The sequence below is a fragment of the Pavona decussata genome, unplaced genomic scaffold, assembly GCF_977016875.1.
Source record: "Pavona decussata unplaced genomic scaffold, jaPavDecu1.1 SCAFFOLD_330, whole genome shotgun sequence".
Taxonomy (NCBI): domain Eukaryota; kingdom Metazoa; phylum Cnidaria; class Anthozoa; order Scleractinia; family Agariciidae; genus Pavona; species Pavona decussata.
In genome coordinates this window covers 230,541-250,000 of record NW_028145718.1, presented here as the reverse complement: position 1 = coordinate 250,000, position 19,460 = coordinate 230,541, and the positions used below count along the sequence as shown (strand labels likewise).

Below are 19,460 nucleotides of genomic sequence, written 5' to 3'. Positions count from 1 at the left end.
TAGTTATTGCTAGGACTTGCTAGCGAAATGCCGAAATACAGTGCTCATCGGGCTTTTCTTTGGCAATTAATTGCGAAAAATAGAAAAAAAAACACTCAAACACTGAGCATTTATTGCAAATAGGCAATTCGCATTTCAATCATTTATATTTAGTGTTCATGAAACACGAAAAACACATTTCCATCACGCTGTGCGATGTCAGCAATGACTTTCGATAACTCGCCATTTCTGGTCGCGAAATTGTCTTTGTACAGCGCATGCTCGTCAGGGGGGGAAATAGCGTTTGGCAGATGGGGGAGTCGGTATTTTTGTGACTTTTGCGCAGTCCATCACATTTGAATCAATTATTTTGTAATTTGCATAATTTATGAATTGAGTTCAGCGCGTGTTTAGAACGGTGTTTGCTGTAACGCCGAACCACTGTCGCATTATCCGACTTGGCAAGTCGAACTTATGCTGGAGTCGAACCAATTAATTTGAGTCGAACTTAATTGCGCAAACGTCGCACCATTCATGCGCCTATTTCAAAATTAATAGGTTCGACGAATTAAGTTCGACTAAGATTCGACGTTTGCCCTAGGCCTTAAGGACAATAACAGTAGTGGATCATAAAATGATGTTATAGTAAAGCTACATCAATCTATTGTTCGTTTCACCTAATTCTTTGTTGTTGGTTTAGAACGTTCAATTAAGTTCGATTGGGTTCGGAAATCGAACGCAATCGACCTCTCACACAGTTTGTTTGGTTCGATTACCGAACTCAATCGAACCCAATCGTTCCATCATGTTCGATAACCGAACAGTTCGAGTAGTTTCAGCGATGGGTATTGATCGGGAAATAAAACTGTTTGGGTAACCTGACCAAGTACAGACTACAGGGGAAATTCGAGACTACTTTATGGCTACCCGAAAAGCTAACAACAAATTATGCAAACATGGAGCTCAATGCACGCTTTCTGACGAAGTTCCTCAAAGTTGAGGTCGAACACAAGTTACGACTTACCTTCTCGCCCACCTTGAAATTTCACTCGGACTGTTTTATCCAGAAACTTTGATAATTCAAAGATACTCTCCTTTTTCTTCCTGTCCGTCTGTGAAATAAATGGCCATTCATAGTCAAAGAAAATGAAAATTAAGAAATTGTAGTTTTGACAATTCCAGCAAACTTACCGCCATCTTGGTTTTAGGCCGTTAGGAATGATGGGACTCCTTCCCAGACCTTGCCATCCTCGGAGCGTCCCGCCCCCGACTGACTGCCCCTGTGTCTCCGAGGATGTCGATTCCCAGGCCTATTTACACATAGCCTGCGTGGCAAGCGTTTCCCTAGGGTTTTGTGCGTTTTTCGCTGAAGAAGCGAAAAACAACAACAACAACAAAACCAAACAAACAAACAAAAACAAAAAACGGAGAAGGGGGGAGGGGAAACCGCACAACTTTGAAAAACGCCCAATTGACATTTGACGCTTCAGTGAGTTCATCTCCAGGCAAGTAAAGTACACTAAGCATGTAAAGTAGATCAAGCAAGTAAAGTACGACGAAGAAGACGGAACTGGCTAGGACATGTACTCAGGAGAGAGGATGAAAACGACTGTTTTACAGCATTGGGGTGGACTCCAGAAGGACGAAGGGCGAGAGGGAGACCACTTGGAGAAGGACTGTTGACTGAGAGGGAGAGAAAAAAGGCAGGGTGGAAGTGTTGGAATGTAACCAAGGCTGCGGCACGGAACAGAGAGTGTTGGTTAGAGAATGTGTCGGCCTTATGCGCCCAGTGGCGCGCGGAGAATTGATGATGATGATGATGATGATGATGATGATGATGATGATGATGATGATGATGATGATGATGATGATGGTGATGATGAAGCAAGTAAAGTATACCAAGCAAGTAAAGTACACCAGGCAAGTAAAGTAAGCCAAGCGAGTAAAGTAAGCCAAGCAAGTTAAGTACACCAAGCAAGTAAACTAAGCGAAACAAGTAAAGAGCATCAAGCGAGTAAAGTATACTAAGCACGCAAGGTGTACCAAGCAAGAAAAAGTACACCAAGTAAGTAAAGCACACCAAGTAAGTAAAGCACACCAAGCAAGTGAAGTATACCAAGCAAGGGAAGTACGCCAAGCAAGTAAAGCACGCCGAGCAAGTAAAGTTCACTGGGCAGGGGTATAAGTAAAATAGGCTCTATTACGTAAAGTAGGTAAAGAGTGACATTAACTGTATAGTTGAGGACAATACAAGTGGTTTTACATAAGGTGCTAACCGCTGTGCGTAGGCTTTAGCAACAGGGAGTAGTTTTTTAATAGCTTGGGTTTTAGAAAGTGTCCGTTCCATATAAATAGCCAGATAGCTCAGTAGTACAAACGTGCAATTCTCGTCGTTATTCAGTTCAACTTGTTTGCTCCTCTCTCTTGTCCTCGTACAGCTCTGTGATTGGTGAAAATTTCTGCGAGGATGTGCCATCTCTGACATATTACATTCGAATTCACCCCAGAAAGGAATATCTTTGCATTTCTTCGGCCCACCCCACCCCTAGGGGGTATTCATCTCGACGTCCAAACCCTTACCCTTGTATATAGCATTTTTGACAGGGAAGGAAACCCTTCCTTTCGAAACTGAGTAAACCTAGTCTATCACGTACGTACAATAGAAACATTCTATCTATTTTTCGTTGGGTCTCTTCGAGATGTTTTGAAAGGCCTCTTTAAATACTTAAATGACAGTTTTGGCTCCCCTTTTTTATACTTCCGTCTCATCAAAGTCCCTACCCTTTTATATACTTCCATCCTGAAAAAGGTACCCCTTTCGGTCGGAGCCGCCCTGTTAGTCCATTAAAGGGATCACCCAGCCCCCACCCCCCTCCACTCATCCCTCGGCGGGATTTTTCCACGACAAGCTGCTGATGTCACTAGTTCGGAAACAACGTTCAATTGTTTAGTATTTGATTTTTGGCGCTTTGCTTTGGGAAAATCGGAATCCAGATTCCTCAACCCCAAAACAAATTTCCTTTTTATTCCGATGAAAACTAAATCTAGATTTGAAGATTCGTGATCTGAGTTTTGGCAATGACTCAATTTAGTTCATCTACATACAAGATGCTTCCTGCTCAAAATATAATCGTCCTTCACGCGTGCGCATTTGCAAATTAAGATTGTTGTATTTTATCAGTAAAATTATGCATAAAAATTCAAAGCAAATTAACTAGAAAAAACAGTTTTATTCACACTATTGATACCACCTCTACTGTTGAGTTGAGTTTATCATAGTAAATGCTGTTTTTATGCGCATTCGCGAAGAATGTGCATCCGATTCGATCTCGCGTAATAAGAAGTACATCAACTTTAAATCAACGTGGGGAATTCACAGTTCGCATTTCCAGAAACATTTTTCATGGCTTTAGTAATTCATGTGTACGACAGATCCAACATCTCCAACTAATTGATATGTTTGTTCCTTTGCTTGTTGATTTCCTCCTGAACCTAAGTGCGGTCTAGGTTGCACTGTATGATTCGTTAAGTTACAGAAATCACGTCCCCATATTGAAAGCTGATTGGCTAGTGTTGACAGCTGTGTGAGATTTAATTATTTTTCCATGTGATTGCTTTGTTACTTATAAAAGAAAAACAGGCTGTTTCAATAATAATTAGCAGACAAGCTTTGAAGATATAGAACTCTGAGCACGGTAAGTAGCTGCTGTGAATTAATGATATATTCAACTTTAAAATACTGATGAAAACACACGGGTGGGTTACTCTGGTTGGGTGAAATGAGTGTTCGAGGAAAGTTATAAGAGTTACATTATTCACTGATTATTGTCAGCGCTCGTACCGCGAAATAACGAGAACTATGAATGAAATGAAAACCACGAACATGATCTAAGTTAAACAGCAAAGAAAGATTTGAAACTGAGAATATCAAGGTACATTTCATTTTTGTTTTACTTTTCCACCACACTCGGCTCAGTATTTTCATTAACCGACGAGCTTATTACTTACGTTTTGCTGCGGGATTATGATTAATTTGTTGTCGCTGAGGGAGATTTTTCTACCATTTTCTTTCCCTCTCTCTTCTGTCAGGAAAACCGAAATAAGAAACCGATAAATGAAGAAAAAAGAAGTGAGCTACTGTTCGCACTGTTATGGGGCTTTTAGTTTTTAAGTTCGAGACGTGGGTTAAATTAGATTGCTGAGCACAAAATTAACGCGTGAAAAACTTGAATTATTAAAAATATTTTCATAATACAATCGTTGCTTTTTAAGCCACTTTTATTGACTTGGGTTGTGTCGGAAATTTACCCCCGCAAAAAGCCTTAAAGTAAATGGAAGTTATCAGGGCTATGTGTCTTTTTAATGTGCAGATTTTGACGGTTCCTACTATTTTTTTAATTCAACAGTATAGCAGCTAAGCACTGCAGGTGTTAGAGTGTAGAAAACATAAACTATATGAAGGGTATTATGTCCCGATTTGCCGAATGTGGAAATTACGCCGGTCGCTTATACTAAGCAAAGGTTTGAGGAATGGAGCCTACCAAGTGTCCAATTTGGCTGTAAAATTTATCCAAGGACTTCCAACCTTTGCATTATCAAGTAAGGGACATGAAGGGAAAAACATCAGTTACCTACATGGAAAGAAAAGCGCGACTGGACACTTCCTTTAAACACGGCCTCAATTTTGATCAGTACAGTTTTCGGCTTTTGTATCTCAGTTTAGCCTCCACAGAGCTCAATTGATACCTGATGGCTTATCTGCGGGAAACTGACACGTCAAACAAAGTGTTTTGATCAAAAGCTTGGAAAGGGAAAACTTCATATTGGTTTGCAACATGGGGCAAGTCCTTCTTTTCACCAAACATACCTTAAAATCTTTCTTTTATCGCAATTCAGCCTTTCTTGGGGTAGTTTACCACCAAAAAAATTTAATTCGACTAATTCATTTCGGAACATCTTGTCTTCATACCTCGGTTGACATAATTTTACTTCAATGAGCTTTTGAAAAATTTATTTCGACCTTTCTATTTACCATGTATAGGAAACTCTTGGGTAAATATTGATTATTCAAGACTAAATAATACGTTTGGGTGGATTGCTTTTTTTATGTTTCCGCCTCCATCTTTTGTCGAAAAGGCATTTTTTACTAATGGATGTCTGCGATAAAAGCCAAGAAAACCTTTTATAGAAGGCGAAGTGGACTGAAATTCCCGCGTTGTGTAATCTTCACGCTAATAAGTAATTTTGTCTTACTTTTCCTTTCCTTTCACACAGTTTACAGAACTAGAACATATCACTCTACTTTGTGATATTTTCCAAGACATGTCTGTGAATTCCCCAAGCGGTACATGGAAGGGCAATGACTCTGCTCTCACTATTTTACAAGTCTTTTATGGTGTGTTTTTCGTCATCGGAATCCTGAAAAATGCCTCTGTGTTCTACGAGATCAGTCGGAAGAAAAGAAACCATAAAATGACGACAAACCAGCTTTTGATGGCACACCTGGCGGTGGTAGACATTCTTATTCTGCTTACATTAACACCCTCAGTTTACTACGTCGAAGTTGACGCCAGATACACGTCATTTTTTGCCTGTCATGTGATGTATCCCATGGTGCTGTTTTACCCATACCTTCGCGTGTTCACACAGGTTGTCATTGCTGTTGAAAGAAGGCGCTCGATTTCGACCCCGCTCAAGCCTCGCTTCAGCAAAAGCAGTATTGCTATCATGCTGAGTCTGTGCTGGCTCCTGTCAGCGGTGTTTACCGCCCCAGTTCTGTGGGATGCTACATTTGGTCCGCTGTCCTGTGGGGATGGGAGGCTCAGTCGCCTGTATCGCACTGTTTTCTACTCCATCAAAGCTGCCCTGCAATTCGTCTTTCCACTGGTTTTTATATCAGTTTGTTATATCCAGGCTGGAGTGGTTCTCAGAAGATCGCGAATGCCAAACACCAAAAGCAACTCGTTTAACCACGAAGCTACACGCCTACAAAACATCCGGGTGTGCAAAGCATTTGCCCTCATGGTGGTCGTGTTTGCTGTTTGTACCGCTCCGCTGAATGTCGTTTGTTTGTGGGTGGAGTATGGAAGCGGTCGGTATGAAGCGTTTGAAAATCAAGCAGTTTATTCCTTCATCGCCAACTTTCCCGTGTTATTCATGAGCTTTCTTGATCCTATTATTTACGGAACGTGTTGCCTGCGCCGCTCTTTGTTCAAGAAAGCCTGGGGCAAGCTTGTGAACTGGAAAAACAAAACCATGTCCCAGATCACGTGTTGCTGGACAAACGCACCATGATACCTTGCGTGCTCTATCAGTTCATCGACTACAAGCAGTAAGGCCAACAGATGAGTCCACTCTAAGCCTTTCCAGTAAGCAGAAACTGGAAAGGACAAACGTTTGTTTTCTTAAAATAAGTAATGGCACTGTGGAGACATTGGAAATACCTTAACTTTTTCACTAAATGACGGTCTTTGGCTAGTGTACAAGGTGCAGCTTAATCAAACTGATTTATTTTCATTATCAATTTATAGTTTTCCTATTGCGCGGGAATACAAAACCCGTTAATATATATAAACACATCAATTGCAAATTCTTATTCATGTTCAATTTTCCAAAGAACTCATTTGAGGATGATAGGCTCGTCGTGGTGTATTAGGAGTGCATTCAGCGGCCAGCGCCGGCAAAGGTTTCTGTCATCTCTCCTTCCACGGCAGGTTTTCAAAACGTTTATTTGTAGAACCTTTTAAAGCGCTGATTTGGAGGTACGAGTTGGCAAAATCGCGAGCAGTGATGACACTTTTGGCTTCAAACTGTATCTCCGTGACTCCTACCCAGCCATCCTACGTCAAAACAAAACGTAACAGCAAAGATGATTGCATAAATGGCGGCAACATGGCAGTCTTGCCTGCCACCTTTGTTAGATTTTATATTTAAGGCCAACTTGAATGTATTGCTTAGAGGTAGACTGCAAGCAGTCCCTTTCTGGATAGTCGAGAGATCGCGCGAAATAGCCGAGCGCGAAAAAACTGGAGCAAACCTCGCTCCACTCTCGCTGCGCTATGAGCGCACACTCTCGACTGACCAGAAAGGGACTGCTTGCAGTCTAGCTTTAAGGTCGCGTAGGAACCTTGCCTTTGAATAAATACAAAAGCCAAATTTCTGTGGTTGGTGTTCACTCCTTAACCTTCACTTATCTGGACTTCTGAAGACGATTGCGCTGAAAACTTGTAAGGATGTTGGCAGATGACGGAATTATATCGTGATTTTGTGTCCAAGTTTAAGTTCAATGATTGCATCATGTAGTGGTGAATCATAACCTCTTTGTGATGTGACAGAAACAATTGTTGTAATTTCAATACTCGTTGAAAGTAGTAAAAACGAGAAAATTGGACTTCGAAGCGTTCGATCTCCTTTTTATACAAACTTAATTAAGTAGTAAGACACTGAAAAAAATACAACAACACAAGGACATTCAATTTGCTTTCAATGAAAGTGACAGTACTTGTATGCGAAACTGTCGGGCGTCGTGCATTTTGCAAGAATTTAATGCTTAGAATTGGACAATTTGTCGCTCTTAATTTCAACGAGGGTCGTTTTGTTTAAGAATGTTTCAGTCTGGACTTCGAAAACTGTCCGATGTCCGTAGTAATGAGTTTCCGCGGCAGGAACAAACAAAACTATTCGTAACAAAGGGGAGTCCGTAAAGCAGGCGTCGACTTAATACTGAACTGAACTTTATCTAACGTGGAAAAACATGCGCTTAGCTAAATGGTTTAGTTCAAAAACTACACCAGCTGGTTTACGGACATGCCACGATAAAAATGAATAAATAAATAAAATAGAATAAGAGAAAATTGATAAAAATTATTAAATACAGGATAAAAAGCAACTTATGGATGCTACATCATCAAAGTATTGATTCGTTCGCTAAAAGTTTTCTAAAAGTTTTAAAATCCGATGACGCCCTAACAACATCAGGAAAGCTGTTCCAAAGTTTGGGCGCCTGATAACGCCAGGATTTAAGTCCAAACCTAGTGGTGTTAGCCTTTGGCATTGTCAGAATGTCCTTTCCTCCCAAGGCATATGTCGTTTCTCTTTGTGATATTAATTCAATCACACTCTTCGGGTTCGTGTCGTGATTTACAAGTGTATAGACTAATGAATTTTTAAGATTGACATTTGGATCCACACCGAATTACTGGAAAGATAGGACGGTAAATAAAACACGAATACAAAAGACAAGCTCGCAAAAAATCGAATACGGAATGCAGTAAGTAAACACGGAAATTAGAAGAGAATGCCGAGTTTAAAGTAAAAACCCCAGCCACAAAGAGTAAATGGGGTGAACATAAGGGCTATAACATGCCACTGACGTATTTACCTGACACCTGATTAAGAGAATATCGCGGTCTCTGTCAAATTTTACTTCTCCTGGGACTGTAGACAGCTTCTCTTCAGGGCTGACTGAGAAGTGAAAAGAACTGAACTAAACAATTGTGTCAATACCATATACAGTCTACTGGTATAGTTTTTGCAATCACCGTCAAGTCAGCTTGCGAATTAAGGACGGGAAAACTTACAACTGGTGCTAAACGCAGGAAACCTCTAAGCTACGCAAAGTATTGATGTTTGGTGGGGCAAGCTGTTTTCAGTTGGGTGACGTAAAATCAAAGCCAAAGTAATCACTCTAACAAACGACAAAGTGTCCCGAGTTGTTTAACGAATCATGGAGCAGAGTAAAGCAAAATCTAGGCAAATGCGAAAACATTTTTGGCTCAATTGAAAACCTCTATAAAACAAAATGTTTGGTTTCACTAGCACATGTTTTGTGAGCTTCTCTGAAATCCGAAGTGAAATGCAACTTTTCAAATCAAGGGCGGCCAAACGGTGCAACATCGTATGCGACATCACGTAAAACATTTCGTGTACCTTTCGTTTGGAAAGGCCGCTTAGACTTATTAGGTATTCATTAAAATAATAACAGCGTTAAGCACCCGCTTGTATATACATTTAGTTCAAATTATGTTCTAGCTACAATAAAGTGCAATTTAACTAGCCCTTGAACATGCTCCGAAGTGGGGTATAGGGCGAAGACAAAAATCACCCTACTCGCCCATTTTTTTTCGCCCTATACCCCACTTGGGAGCATGTTCACAGGCTACTCTAAACAGGAGAGGTTTTCCCCAGTTCATGTGCATGGCTTCTGTAAGTTTGAGTCCAAACGTAGTGGCAACAGAATCTACTAATTGAAAGCAATCTATACCCCTTACTAACCTCTTTTTCTCGGTCTGTACTGTAAGTTACAGATCGTCGTTTTCTTCCCGTTGATTTATTGCCCGTTCGCGAGAAAACGAAGTTAGTAAGATATTTATTATATCTCTGAGGTTAATCGAAAGGAAAAACTTTCAAATCTAGCGGGCCATACATTGAAATACAGCCCGCGAAATTGACCAATCACACTGCGCGTATCAACTGAGATACAATAAAATTGGAAAACAAGAGTTGCGGCAAGGGTGTCTCGGAATCCTGCAGGCGAAGAGCTGTTCGGAGAGCGTCACTTGGTTTCGCCAACATACACCTAACCTTCAGCGTTCACACGAAATTTTGTACACGATAAGCGAATGATACTCTCTTGAAACCGGATCTTTTACGCGGGTTAAGCGAAATTCTGATCTAAAACTAACTTAACAAGACTGTAAAACCGGGGTGCAAAGCTAAATGCGATTGGTAAGGAACTGAAGAACGTTTCTTGCGATCTGGTAATAACTACCACTAGTCAACTGAAAATCACATTTACAATTACAGTGAGAGTTGCAGAGTACTTACGGCTAAGGAACTCCTTGGATATCTTTATCAATTTGACTTTTTTCCCTTCCCAGCTGGTCTGAACTCCAATCTTATAATAAAAAAAATATTTACATTACACCAAAATCTGCGAAAGAAACCAGAGCAAGGTAAAGACGTTACTATATCAGACAAGCAAGTGATGATCCAGTCCCCCCACATCCCCCCCCCCCCCTCCCTCCCATTTTCATTACACAGTGTTCCAGAAAAGAGAGGGATCTCAGGTCAAAACCCCGAGAAATCTGGCTTCCTGGCCCGGCAAATTAAATTGTAAACTTAAAAAAGATTTGGAGAGAACCACGCCAATTGACAAAAGATTGCTTCTGGTATTAGCGCCATTAAACGTATTAGGTATTTGATCCCATATAAGACTTTACTTTCCATTTACAATTCATTGGTCCAACCTCATCTCCATTACTGCAGTTCGGTGTGGGGATCTTGTTCTAAGAGTCTTTCTCAAAAGTTACAAAAATTACAAAATCGCTCAACACGCGTCGTAACGTTTTCAAATTACGATCGTAGTACTGATGAATTGTTGCGGATGGTAAACTGGGTTAAACTTCGTTCTGATACTTTAACTTATAACCTAAGAGATAGTAATGGTACGCTTGCTATCCCACACTGAGCCCCGCACTAATTATTGTAAAAGAAGTTTGTCTTACAGCGGAGTTGTACTGTGGAATAGTCTGCCCTTGAATATTCGAAAGTCGCTGTCTCTTAATGAATTTAATCTAAGTTGAAGAATTGTGATTTTGACAGAGGTCTTATATAAATTTTATTTTGTTTTTATACACGGCTTCCTTGTAAAGCAGGTTTTTATCATTTCTCTTATTGTAGTAGTTATTTACAACATTAATTTAGTTAGGTAGTTAGATTTATTTGAATTCAGTAAATATTGTATAGTCCTGAAGGAAACACCGTGTCTAAATGAAGATTTTACCTTACCTTTACCTTACCCCTTAAAATAATTGGTTGACTCCCTGGCTTTGAATCGGCTTTCAGCGCAGTTCTTGCTCAGTATGTATTTAATTCAACGCTACATAGCCAACAGTTACTCCCGAGTTACTGAGCGTAAACTGAATAACCCCTATTTTCAGACGATAACCTCCACGTGGGTCGTCCAATATTTTAGAATACGACTATCTGGTAGACAGAAAATGATTTGACTACGTCGTCAGTTTTTTAAAACGTGCGTTTTTTTTTTTTCGTTTTTGATTTCACACAAAAGGAAATGATAAATTTCCACTTAAAAAAATTTAATGATATCCAACTGGCGAGCGTGTTTGAAAATCTTCACGTGTTTAGTTTTTATGTGTGGACACAAGCTGACTTACTCTGGATGAGAGCGCATTCCATCTCCTCCTGATGTACGAACAAGTGTGATGCGTCCAGTCAATGTAGCCAACCTCTTTTGTAAGGCGTCGAGCTACAATAAAATTAATGACACAAAGGATAATCAGTTGTCAGGCATTCTCTATTAGATATATAACTTTTGCCGACTAAACAGTCCACTAGAGCCTGAAACATTGCAACCGTGTACTAACCCCAACTTGCTTTTCGTTCTGGATATTGTATAACTGGATTTTTCCTTAATAATTCCAAATTTTCAAGGGTGTACATCAGCTAAAATACAAAAAAAAAAAAAAAAAATTAATTGTTTTATTTTGTGCTCGGTCTCCCTACTGGTTAAACATGTACATGCACATTTTTGTCTACTTCGTGTATATTGTAAATTGCAATTTTATTCGCCTCCAATACCGTTCGAAGCGCGTTGGCCTTTCAATCGGATTTACATGAGAAGATTGGAGCGTCGGTGGCTTGAGGCTTGGTTGCTCTTTGAATTCACAAGAAACTGTACTTCATATGTCTCTCAGCATGCGACACATCCCATCGTGGGGTCGGTCGGGGAAAGGGGTGAGGAGAGTAGTCTTACGCTAAAAATCAGGGTCAAATCAAAATTCTCAAAGAAACAAAAAATGATAATAATTAAAATAATAATAATAATAATAATAATAATAATAATAATAAATAAACACCAATAATAATAATAATAATAATAATAATAACAATAATAATATTTCAAGAATCCCCTTACAGAACGGTAAGCCGTTACACTTGCTCAAGCATCAAAAACAAATATTATTGTCAGTGTATTTAGAAACACTGGTTTTGCATTTAATTATTGCTTTAAAAATAACTCACCATTTTAGTACCAAGAATTGCAAGCTGATCGGAAAGGTCATCATACAAAATATCCTCAGGAACCTTTGAAAAAAAAATTGGCTTTTTTGATTCTGTATATAACCACATACACTCAGTAAAGAAAAAGTTGAAAGAAAGAAAAAGTTAATTTCAAACCTTGTATTTCTCTTGCAGCAGACTCTGTCCAGCATCAAATCTAACGACAAGAAGAACAAATATTGTCAAACATTTATGTTGGATATGAGATGATAGATAGCCAACGAGGAGAGTAGCGCCGAGTTGGCTATAATGATCCCATATCCAACAAGCGTGATTGGAATAATTGTTTATGGAATATTGCTAGATCTTGCTGACTTCGATTTGCAAGAACAACCAAAAGACAATTTAATGGTTGCTATATACTTGGCTGTGGATTAGCTGTAAACTAGCTGATTAAGCTTAGCGTAAATCTCATGTTAAATAAAGTATTGTATCGTATCTCTCGGGCGTGGTAGAATGGCTCATATACTCATAGCCCTCTAAAGGAGCACTAATAGTTGTCAAATACACAAAGTTGTCGACAACGTTTTCTCTAGTCTGTCACGGCCCTAACTGTGTTTTGCTTAGTACAGAGACACAGTAGTGGATTGATGCTACGGTAGTTCAAGTCCTATTGACTATTTCAGCATGTTGTAATTATTATACAGTCATGCTTGTACTTGGAAAGTTTACCATCCTCCTACTTCAGCTGTCCTGTTGTGTAAGCCCCCTTATACAGTAAAAGCTTTAAGCTCCTGGGAGGATAAATATATATTTTCAGTCCGTGATAAATGGGTGTGGGAGCTTAATAGAAAGGAGGCATATTTCAAATCGTGGCAAAAGTTATTCAGATTAATTTTTTCTGAAATGTTTTCCTTGGAGCTAATAACAAGTATCAGAAAAGGGATGTGTATCACAATAATTTTTAACATTGAATACCAAGTTTTCCTATGGACAAACTGACTGGTGTTTTGACCACTGGTATGAAGTATTTCTTTTAAAGGGGGGACGGGGTGGGGGAAGGGGCATTATCAATAGAGACTGGGGGGTGCTAAGCAATGGTACAGAGCATCCTCCTGGTTCACTCAATCCATCTATTAGACTGGACACTGGGTTTAGCTTTCCATTTAACAAATCGACGGCAGTTTTCTATGGTCTATACTCTTATAGACCATGAAATGACGTCAAAAAATGTTCAAAACTCAAGTGGAACCACGAGCCGCAGGCGAGTGGTTTCACTGCCAAGTTTTGGACTTTTTATGGCGTCATTTTATGACCATAGAAAACTGCCATCGATTTGTTTTTTACAATAACATGGAAAAAGTACGAGCGGAATTGGCAATTTTTTTCGTTGAGAAAGCGCGCGCGTTACATCTGACGTCATTTTTATTGTCCGTACTCTTATAGACAATAGCTACGAGCCAATCAGCGCGCGGAAATTTGGACAGTTATTGTAAAATGCCTAATTGATCACCTGTCTCTGGAGACTTCAACTATGGATACTCCTGTTTCCTTTACTCCGCTCAATATTGCATGTGACATGGGTGCAGCACCCTTCCACTGAGGCAGTAGAGATGGATGAATATTGATGGAACCACTAAAGAAAAATACCATGGCATCAAGGCTGTGTTTATAAGAATTGTGGGGAGGAGGGGAGAATTATTGAAGCATGGGACATACAACTTGTGGAGTCTTTTGGACACTAGAATGAAAAGACTGCTTTGTAAGGCATTGGCTAACTTGTGTTTAATGTTATCATCAGTTTAACCTAGTATCTAAGTATGGGTTAGTCACAAGGACCAAGCAGGCCACTAAAAAGAGCCCAGGATATCTGAAGTTCTCATTCATAGCTTTAGATTAAAATAATGGCAAAACAAAGGTAGTGTAAAATTTAAATTACTGGTAATACTATTTGGCTTCAGTGGTAGCTTGAATTCACAGTGTACCTGTTTGCAGGTAATGGTGAAACAAATTTTTAGAAAAAGCTATTCAACTGCTAAAATTAACCTTATTGTAGCTTGAGATATTAAGATAGGATTTCCTGGCAAAATTTGTGCACCACAATTGACTGGATGCGCTGACGAAATTTAATGAGGTGCAAGGTGTCATACTTTTATTTGCAGTACTTCCGTAATGCTGCAGCTCTAGAATAACTTGCCTGCGTTCATAAAAACCTACTTGAGATATCATAAAGTTAACTTAACTTTAGTTTTTTCTCATCCTATGTAAACAAATTATATACTGAAGATAAGGCATCTAAAACACACCTGAATACAAGCCCCCCCCCCCCCCCCCAAAAAAAAAAATCTCAGACTTTAAAATCTCTCTCATTAATAGACCCTCCCAATTATACAGTCATGTAACTCCCATGGATTAACTGCAGTTTTAACTGTTTCACATTTCAAACTGCTTTAATTGACAACCCAACCAGTTTTGTATTAGCCACAAATGATCACCTCAAGTAATCTTGTTACATAAAAATCCGATTGATAATTTATGGAAATCAGTTATTTTCTCATAATAAGATGCATTGATTATAACATCGCAGAAGCTCATACCATGGAAACATATCCAAGACATGGTTTGGAATCAGGTAACCAAATGATGCAACAATCCCAATGTCATACGAGCTTGTTGGTCTGGAAAGAAAGAGAGTGCTAACTTAAACATACTGTAAACTGCTGCTTATAACCCTTGGGTTTTAGATGGGCTTATACACAGAGGGGCTTTTTAATATTCGATGGGGTTATAACTGGAACGAAAAAAAACATTTTGAAACAAGCTATAGCTGCCAGTGTTGATCGCAATACGTTTTTCATTTGCTGGCTTTTATATTTGGAACAAAATTAAAACTAACAACACAAATGAAACTGGTATTTTTATTCAAAAGTTACGGTTTTTACAGTAAAGTTATACAGTTAAGTTAAATAAAGAGTAGATAATAACAAGGGAGTAATAAACTTATTGTTCCGCAATAATTTTTCCAATAATTGGAAAAATTATTTTCTGTTTGAAGGAGTACAGAGTTCTGTGAAAGTACTTACATCACTCAAAACAAGGAAAGCTAGAGGGGGGCTTATATCCAGAGGGCTTATTTTTTGGTTTACAGGTACACTGAAGGTGGGCCTATAACCAGAGGTGCTAATAAACGGGGCGGGGGGGGGGGGGAGGGGGTCTATAAGCAGCAGTTTACGGTATATTATTATTCCACTATTATGTCATTTCACCAAATAAGGTCAAGAGAACGCGCAAAATATGAGACCGTAATACACTGTAATGTCCCGGTTTGACCGGTTTACAACAGAGCGAATACGGACGGAAAAGGCAGAAAAAAGGAGCAACAATGGCCAGACTGGACGAAGAATAGTTTAGAACGATGCAAGCTCGAAAACAAGTTTTTAGCATGTCAATCACTTGTCATTTATCTTTTCATTTTATCCAATCAAATTAAAGACATTTAACTGGCTTTCTGTATTGTTTACGTCATTCGTACGCGCCATACACCGATGGACAGTTAATGCCGGGTGTATTTCAAAACTGTTACCAAAACACAGAAGCCAAAAAAACAAAATCTTTTTGTAGTGGAATAATAAATCTCTTATTCGATGGTTTTACATAAAATACTCGCGGACATTTTGCTCATTGCTCGTATTTTTCCTCGCCCCTTCGGGGCTCGGAAAAATACTACGCAACTCGCAAAATATCCGCGCGTATTATATGTAAAACCATCGAATAAGATGTATTTATTACATAATATCTTATTAGATGTTTTAGTGTGTAGTCTTGCTGCGTGAGTGAAAATACAAACAATGTGTAAAAATATACAGTGATACTATACACCAAAATGTCTAATAAGAGATTTAATATCCAACTTAAGCTTTTCTAATAAGTAGCAAAGAAAACCGTAAGAAAAAATTGAAACAAGATGAGTGGCATGCGTTGGAAAACCAGTTTTTACTGTACAAAAAACCACCAAACTGTTGTTTTTACAGCACAAATACATTTACCATACAAATATTGCTTCACATTTGTACTTGTTTCATGCCTTATTTGAACAGTAAGTCCTTAGGAAAGTTGGCTAATATTTTTTTAAAAGTAAATTATTTTTTCTTTCTAAATGACAACTGACAGTGTACATGTACAGTCAACTTGATATACAAATTATAGACATCTCAATTTTGATCATTATAAAACTATTATCTTAAAATGCTCTCAAGTTTACCAAAAAATGCTGAACAAATAAATAGACATTTGATTGAACTTACGCCTCATGAGGTTCCCATCCTTCCTTACCAAGCCAGAAGTAAATTGGAATGTTGTGTTTTAAGGAAAATTCTCTTACTGTGTCCAGGGATTGACCATTCTGAGGTTTCTACATCAAAATAACAAGTATTTATCTGTTTTAAGTAGCCCAATTATCAATATATTTAAAAATATATCCATTATAACAGAAAGAAAAGAACATTGTCAGCTTCTATTCACTAATAGTAAAGAGTACGACAAACTGAGCACCTTGCCTTTAGTTAGCAGACCACGGCTCAGTCTACAGCAGAAAAGCCATACTAGAACGTCCGATACTGTTACTGGATGTGATGTTCACTTCCTGTTGTTGTAGCCTGGCTACTATTACTATCATTATTATAACCAATTTTGAAACTTTATAGTTGTTATTGTTAGAGAAAAAAATTGTTCCTTGATCCTGCCATATTATATCAAACAAAAAGGTTTCGTTTTTAGGATCGAAAATTTTTGATCCTGAAAATGAAACCTTTTTTTTGGTTATTATTATTATTAGCGAAGCTCTAATATTTATTGACATACCTTGATCACTCTTCTTCTTTCAGGAGGACAGACCACATGGATTAGTTTTATGATAGAACCTGAAGTTCTAAAAGGAAAATATTGCAAGGTCATTAAACTACTTGTAACTTAATAGTCATTTGCAGGAAGCAGGAGGGAAAGATAGATGAACATAAAAAATCAGATTCCAAACCATATCCAATTAGCATGCTGGAATGTCTTTGAATCCCTCCTCCCTTTCTGGCCAACATGAAAAACCCATGTGATAAACGCTGCCTTCACACAGCAAACAAAAGTCGACAAATTCGAGTTGACAAATTTTTGCTATGGCACGTCAAAAACTTTCACAAACATAATAAGTGGCATGGCGTCTAATGCAAGCATCATGTTGCAATGACATGCAAGAAGAATTATGGATCCATGATTGTTACTGGTATATTCTTCATGGGCAAAACAAAACATAAGGGTGTGGACAAAGTCCTATATTTCAAGAAATCTCTCCCTTGGCACATAATAATAGATTATCCAATAACTCCAAGCTGAAGATGCTTCATTATTCAGAAGTTATTTCAAAATTGAACTTTAAACTTGTTTTTACAAGCTTTTAAAACTTGTGAGATCACAAATGCAGATTAAAAAATAGGATAAACTTGAACATAGCTGTTCTCTCGTGTTCAGCTGCTATCTTGTGTAGTTCATCACAAATGCGAAGAGAGCACAACATTTGATTGGTTTAGCAGTGAACAACTTGCGTGTGAGTTGTTTGCACATCAAATAAATTATGCATTTTGCCAACAGAGAAAAGTTGGTGAGAATGAAGGCAAGTTTTTCCTTTTCCTTCTCCCTTGGTGGCCAACTTTTAACACGAACCAACGCTACTAAATTTCTCGGGTATATATTGATGAGCACCTTACTTGGAAAGATCATATCAGCTATCTATGTAAACAAATCTCTAAATCAATAATGGAATGTTATTCAGGTCCCGCTTCTATCTATCCTCAAAAGCTTAACTTACTTAAGTTGTACTTCTCGCTAATTTATCCTTATATTACCTATTGTAATTCTACATGGTCATCTACATACATAACTAACTTAAATAGAATTTATTGTTTGCAAAAACGGGCTGTGCGAGCTATTACCAATTCAGACTATAGAGCACATTCTGCTCCTTTATTCTCCAAATTAAAAATTTTAGATATTTATCAAATCAATACGTTTCTAATAGCGAAATTTATGTACTGTTATCATAACAACCTTTTGCCTCCTTAAATGTTTTTCAACTTGTTTTTGACAAACAGTCAAATTCATGGCTATAGCACCAGAACTGCCAACAACTATCGCGTGCATCATTGCTGAACTAATCTGAAAAAATTCACAATTCTTTACCAAGGTCCAAAGATCTGGAATTCCCTTCCTGTTACAATCACTTCTCTGACAAGTTTTCCCAACTTTAAGTATAAACTGCTAGAGTTTTTAATAAAATAATCACACTGAATTGGCAAAGCCGCACACTTGTTGCACAAACTATATAAGCATATATTTTTTAGGTACGAGGTGGCCTCAACTATAAGCCTGGTGGTTTCTAGAGGTCACCTCGCCATACATTAACCACTCAATAAATTGTAAATATATTAGAAAGAAAGGCAAATAACCTTCAAACTTCAAACAAGTTCTGTTTGTCGCTACAGTTTGCCAACTGGCCAACTATTGGTTTGGAGTTCAGACATGCCAACTCTAGTTCTCATATTTTGTTTGTCATGTGTTAATTAAGGTGCCTTTACACAGCTGTTCAATCACAATAGTTTTCACAACCAAAAGCTTTGAAAATGGTAATTCAAAAAAGTAAACCAAAATTCACCAAATCCACTCCAAATGAATGACTTTATTCAAGTTTGTGAAGGTTATTAGTAAGATGGGATTTTTTGCTATAAAAACCTCAGAATTGAACTACACCACACGAAATGAGCCAAAAGATACATGTAATTTCATGTGTTCTTCCCTGTAAATACTTATTTTGCCCACTTTCCAAATCCTGAAGGTCGTACGGCTAGATTTAGAGCCAGACAACTCTAAAAGGTGTAGTTTCCAGGCCCCCACTACGACTCATTCTTTTGTATTTTTAAAACACTTTTTGAGCATTCCAAATTTAATTTCTGACTCAAGATTATCTCTATTGTATTTATTGTACTAGAAAAAATCTCCGCGAAAATTCCTGTTGATTTAAGGCCTTCTTTCACTCCAGAAAACTGTAGTAAGCCACCGACCACCTTTATATGTTAAATCTGCGAGAGCTATTCCATTCATCATAAGCTTATCATGGTGGTATTTACATGGACCATCCAATAGCTACGGTATTTTGCCAACAGCTCACCTGTTATTTTCAATCAACGCCTTCAATGGGTGTACTGCAAATCGATCTGTTCCAAAAAACAAAACTTTCCATGGAGGCTTACAGTTTCCCTTTCTAGTTGACAAAGATCTTACAAAATTTATCATAATGGTAAATGTTTTCCTCAGCCCGCCATCTTGACGAGAACCAAAGCGTCCGACGACGCGACGGTAACCGAATAGTCACGAAAGACTGGTCGAAACAACGCGGTCACTCGAAAATTGTCGGA

The 19,460-nt window shown here is 38.4% G+C and overlaps 3 protein-coding genes across 3 annotated transcripts in view; 1 reads left to right on the top strand and 2 right to left on the bottom strand.

The window, feature by feature from the left end:
- LOC146453417 (U6 snRNA-associated Sm-like protein LSm7) overlaps positions 1–1,230 on the bottom strand; it is a 6,110-nt gene extending 4,880 nt beyond the window's left edge. The window contains exons 1-2 of the mRNA XM_085096604.1: positions 1,171–1,230; positions 1,004–1,091 (exon numbers count right to left, since the gene is read on the bottom strand). Coding sequence (XP_084952730.1) covers positions 1,004–1,091; positions 1,171–1,176 — 94 coding nt within the window. The 5' untranslated portion in view covers positions 1,177–1,230. The remainder of the gene's footprint in view (positions 1–1,003; positions 1,092–1,170) is intronic.
- A 4,071-nt stretch (positions 1,231–5,301) lies between these two features.
- LOC146453416 (neuropeptide Y receptor type 6-like) lies at positions 5,302–6,273 on the top strand. Its single transcript, XM_085096584.1, has one exon. It carries the CDS (start codon positions 5,302–5,304, stop codon positions 6,271–6,273), a length of 972 nt encoding a protein of 323 aa, XP_084952710.1.
- Positions 6,274–6,461: 188 nt separating this feature from the next.
- Positions 6,462–19,408, bottom strand: LOC146453415 (methionyl-tRNA formyltransferase, mitochondrial-like). The gene is made up of 12 exons (XM_085096510.1): positions 19,214–19,408; positions 16,864–16,930; positions 16,308–16,414; positions 14,601–14,681; positions 13,517–13,639; positions 12,181–12,220; positions 12,025–12,087; positions 11,367–11,445; positions 11,157–11,248; positions 9,805–9,874; positions 8,360–8,442; positions 6,462–6,818 (listed from the first exon to the last, which is right to left on the bottom strand). The coding sequence occupies exons 1-12, from the start codon at positions 19,336–19,338 to the stop codon at positions 6,672–6,674; spliced, it is 1,077 nt and encodes a 358-aa protein (XP_084952636.1). The 5' UTR covers positions 19,339–19,408; the 3' UTR covers positions 6,462–6,671.
- Positions 19,409–19,460: the final 52 nt, after the last annotated feature.

Coding starts and splice junctions, on each gene's coding strand:
- LOC146453416 (XM_085096584.1), top strand. CDS start 5,302: ATGTCTGTGAATTCCCCAAGCGGTACATGGAAGGGCAATGACTCTGCT.
- LOC146453415 (XM_085096510.1), bottom strand. CDS start 19,338: ATGATAAATTTTGTAAGATCTTTGTCAACTAGAAAGGGAAACTGTAAG. Junction 12,221..13,516: donor GTTGAAGTCTCCAGAGACAG/GTGATCAATTAG, acceptor TCTTGTCGTTAG/ATTTGATGCTGGACAGAGTC. Junction 11,446..12,024: donor CAATTCTTGGTACTAAAATG/GTGAGTTATTTT, acceptor TTTGTATTTTAG/CTGATGTACACCCTTGAAAA.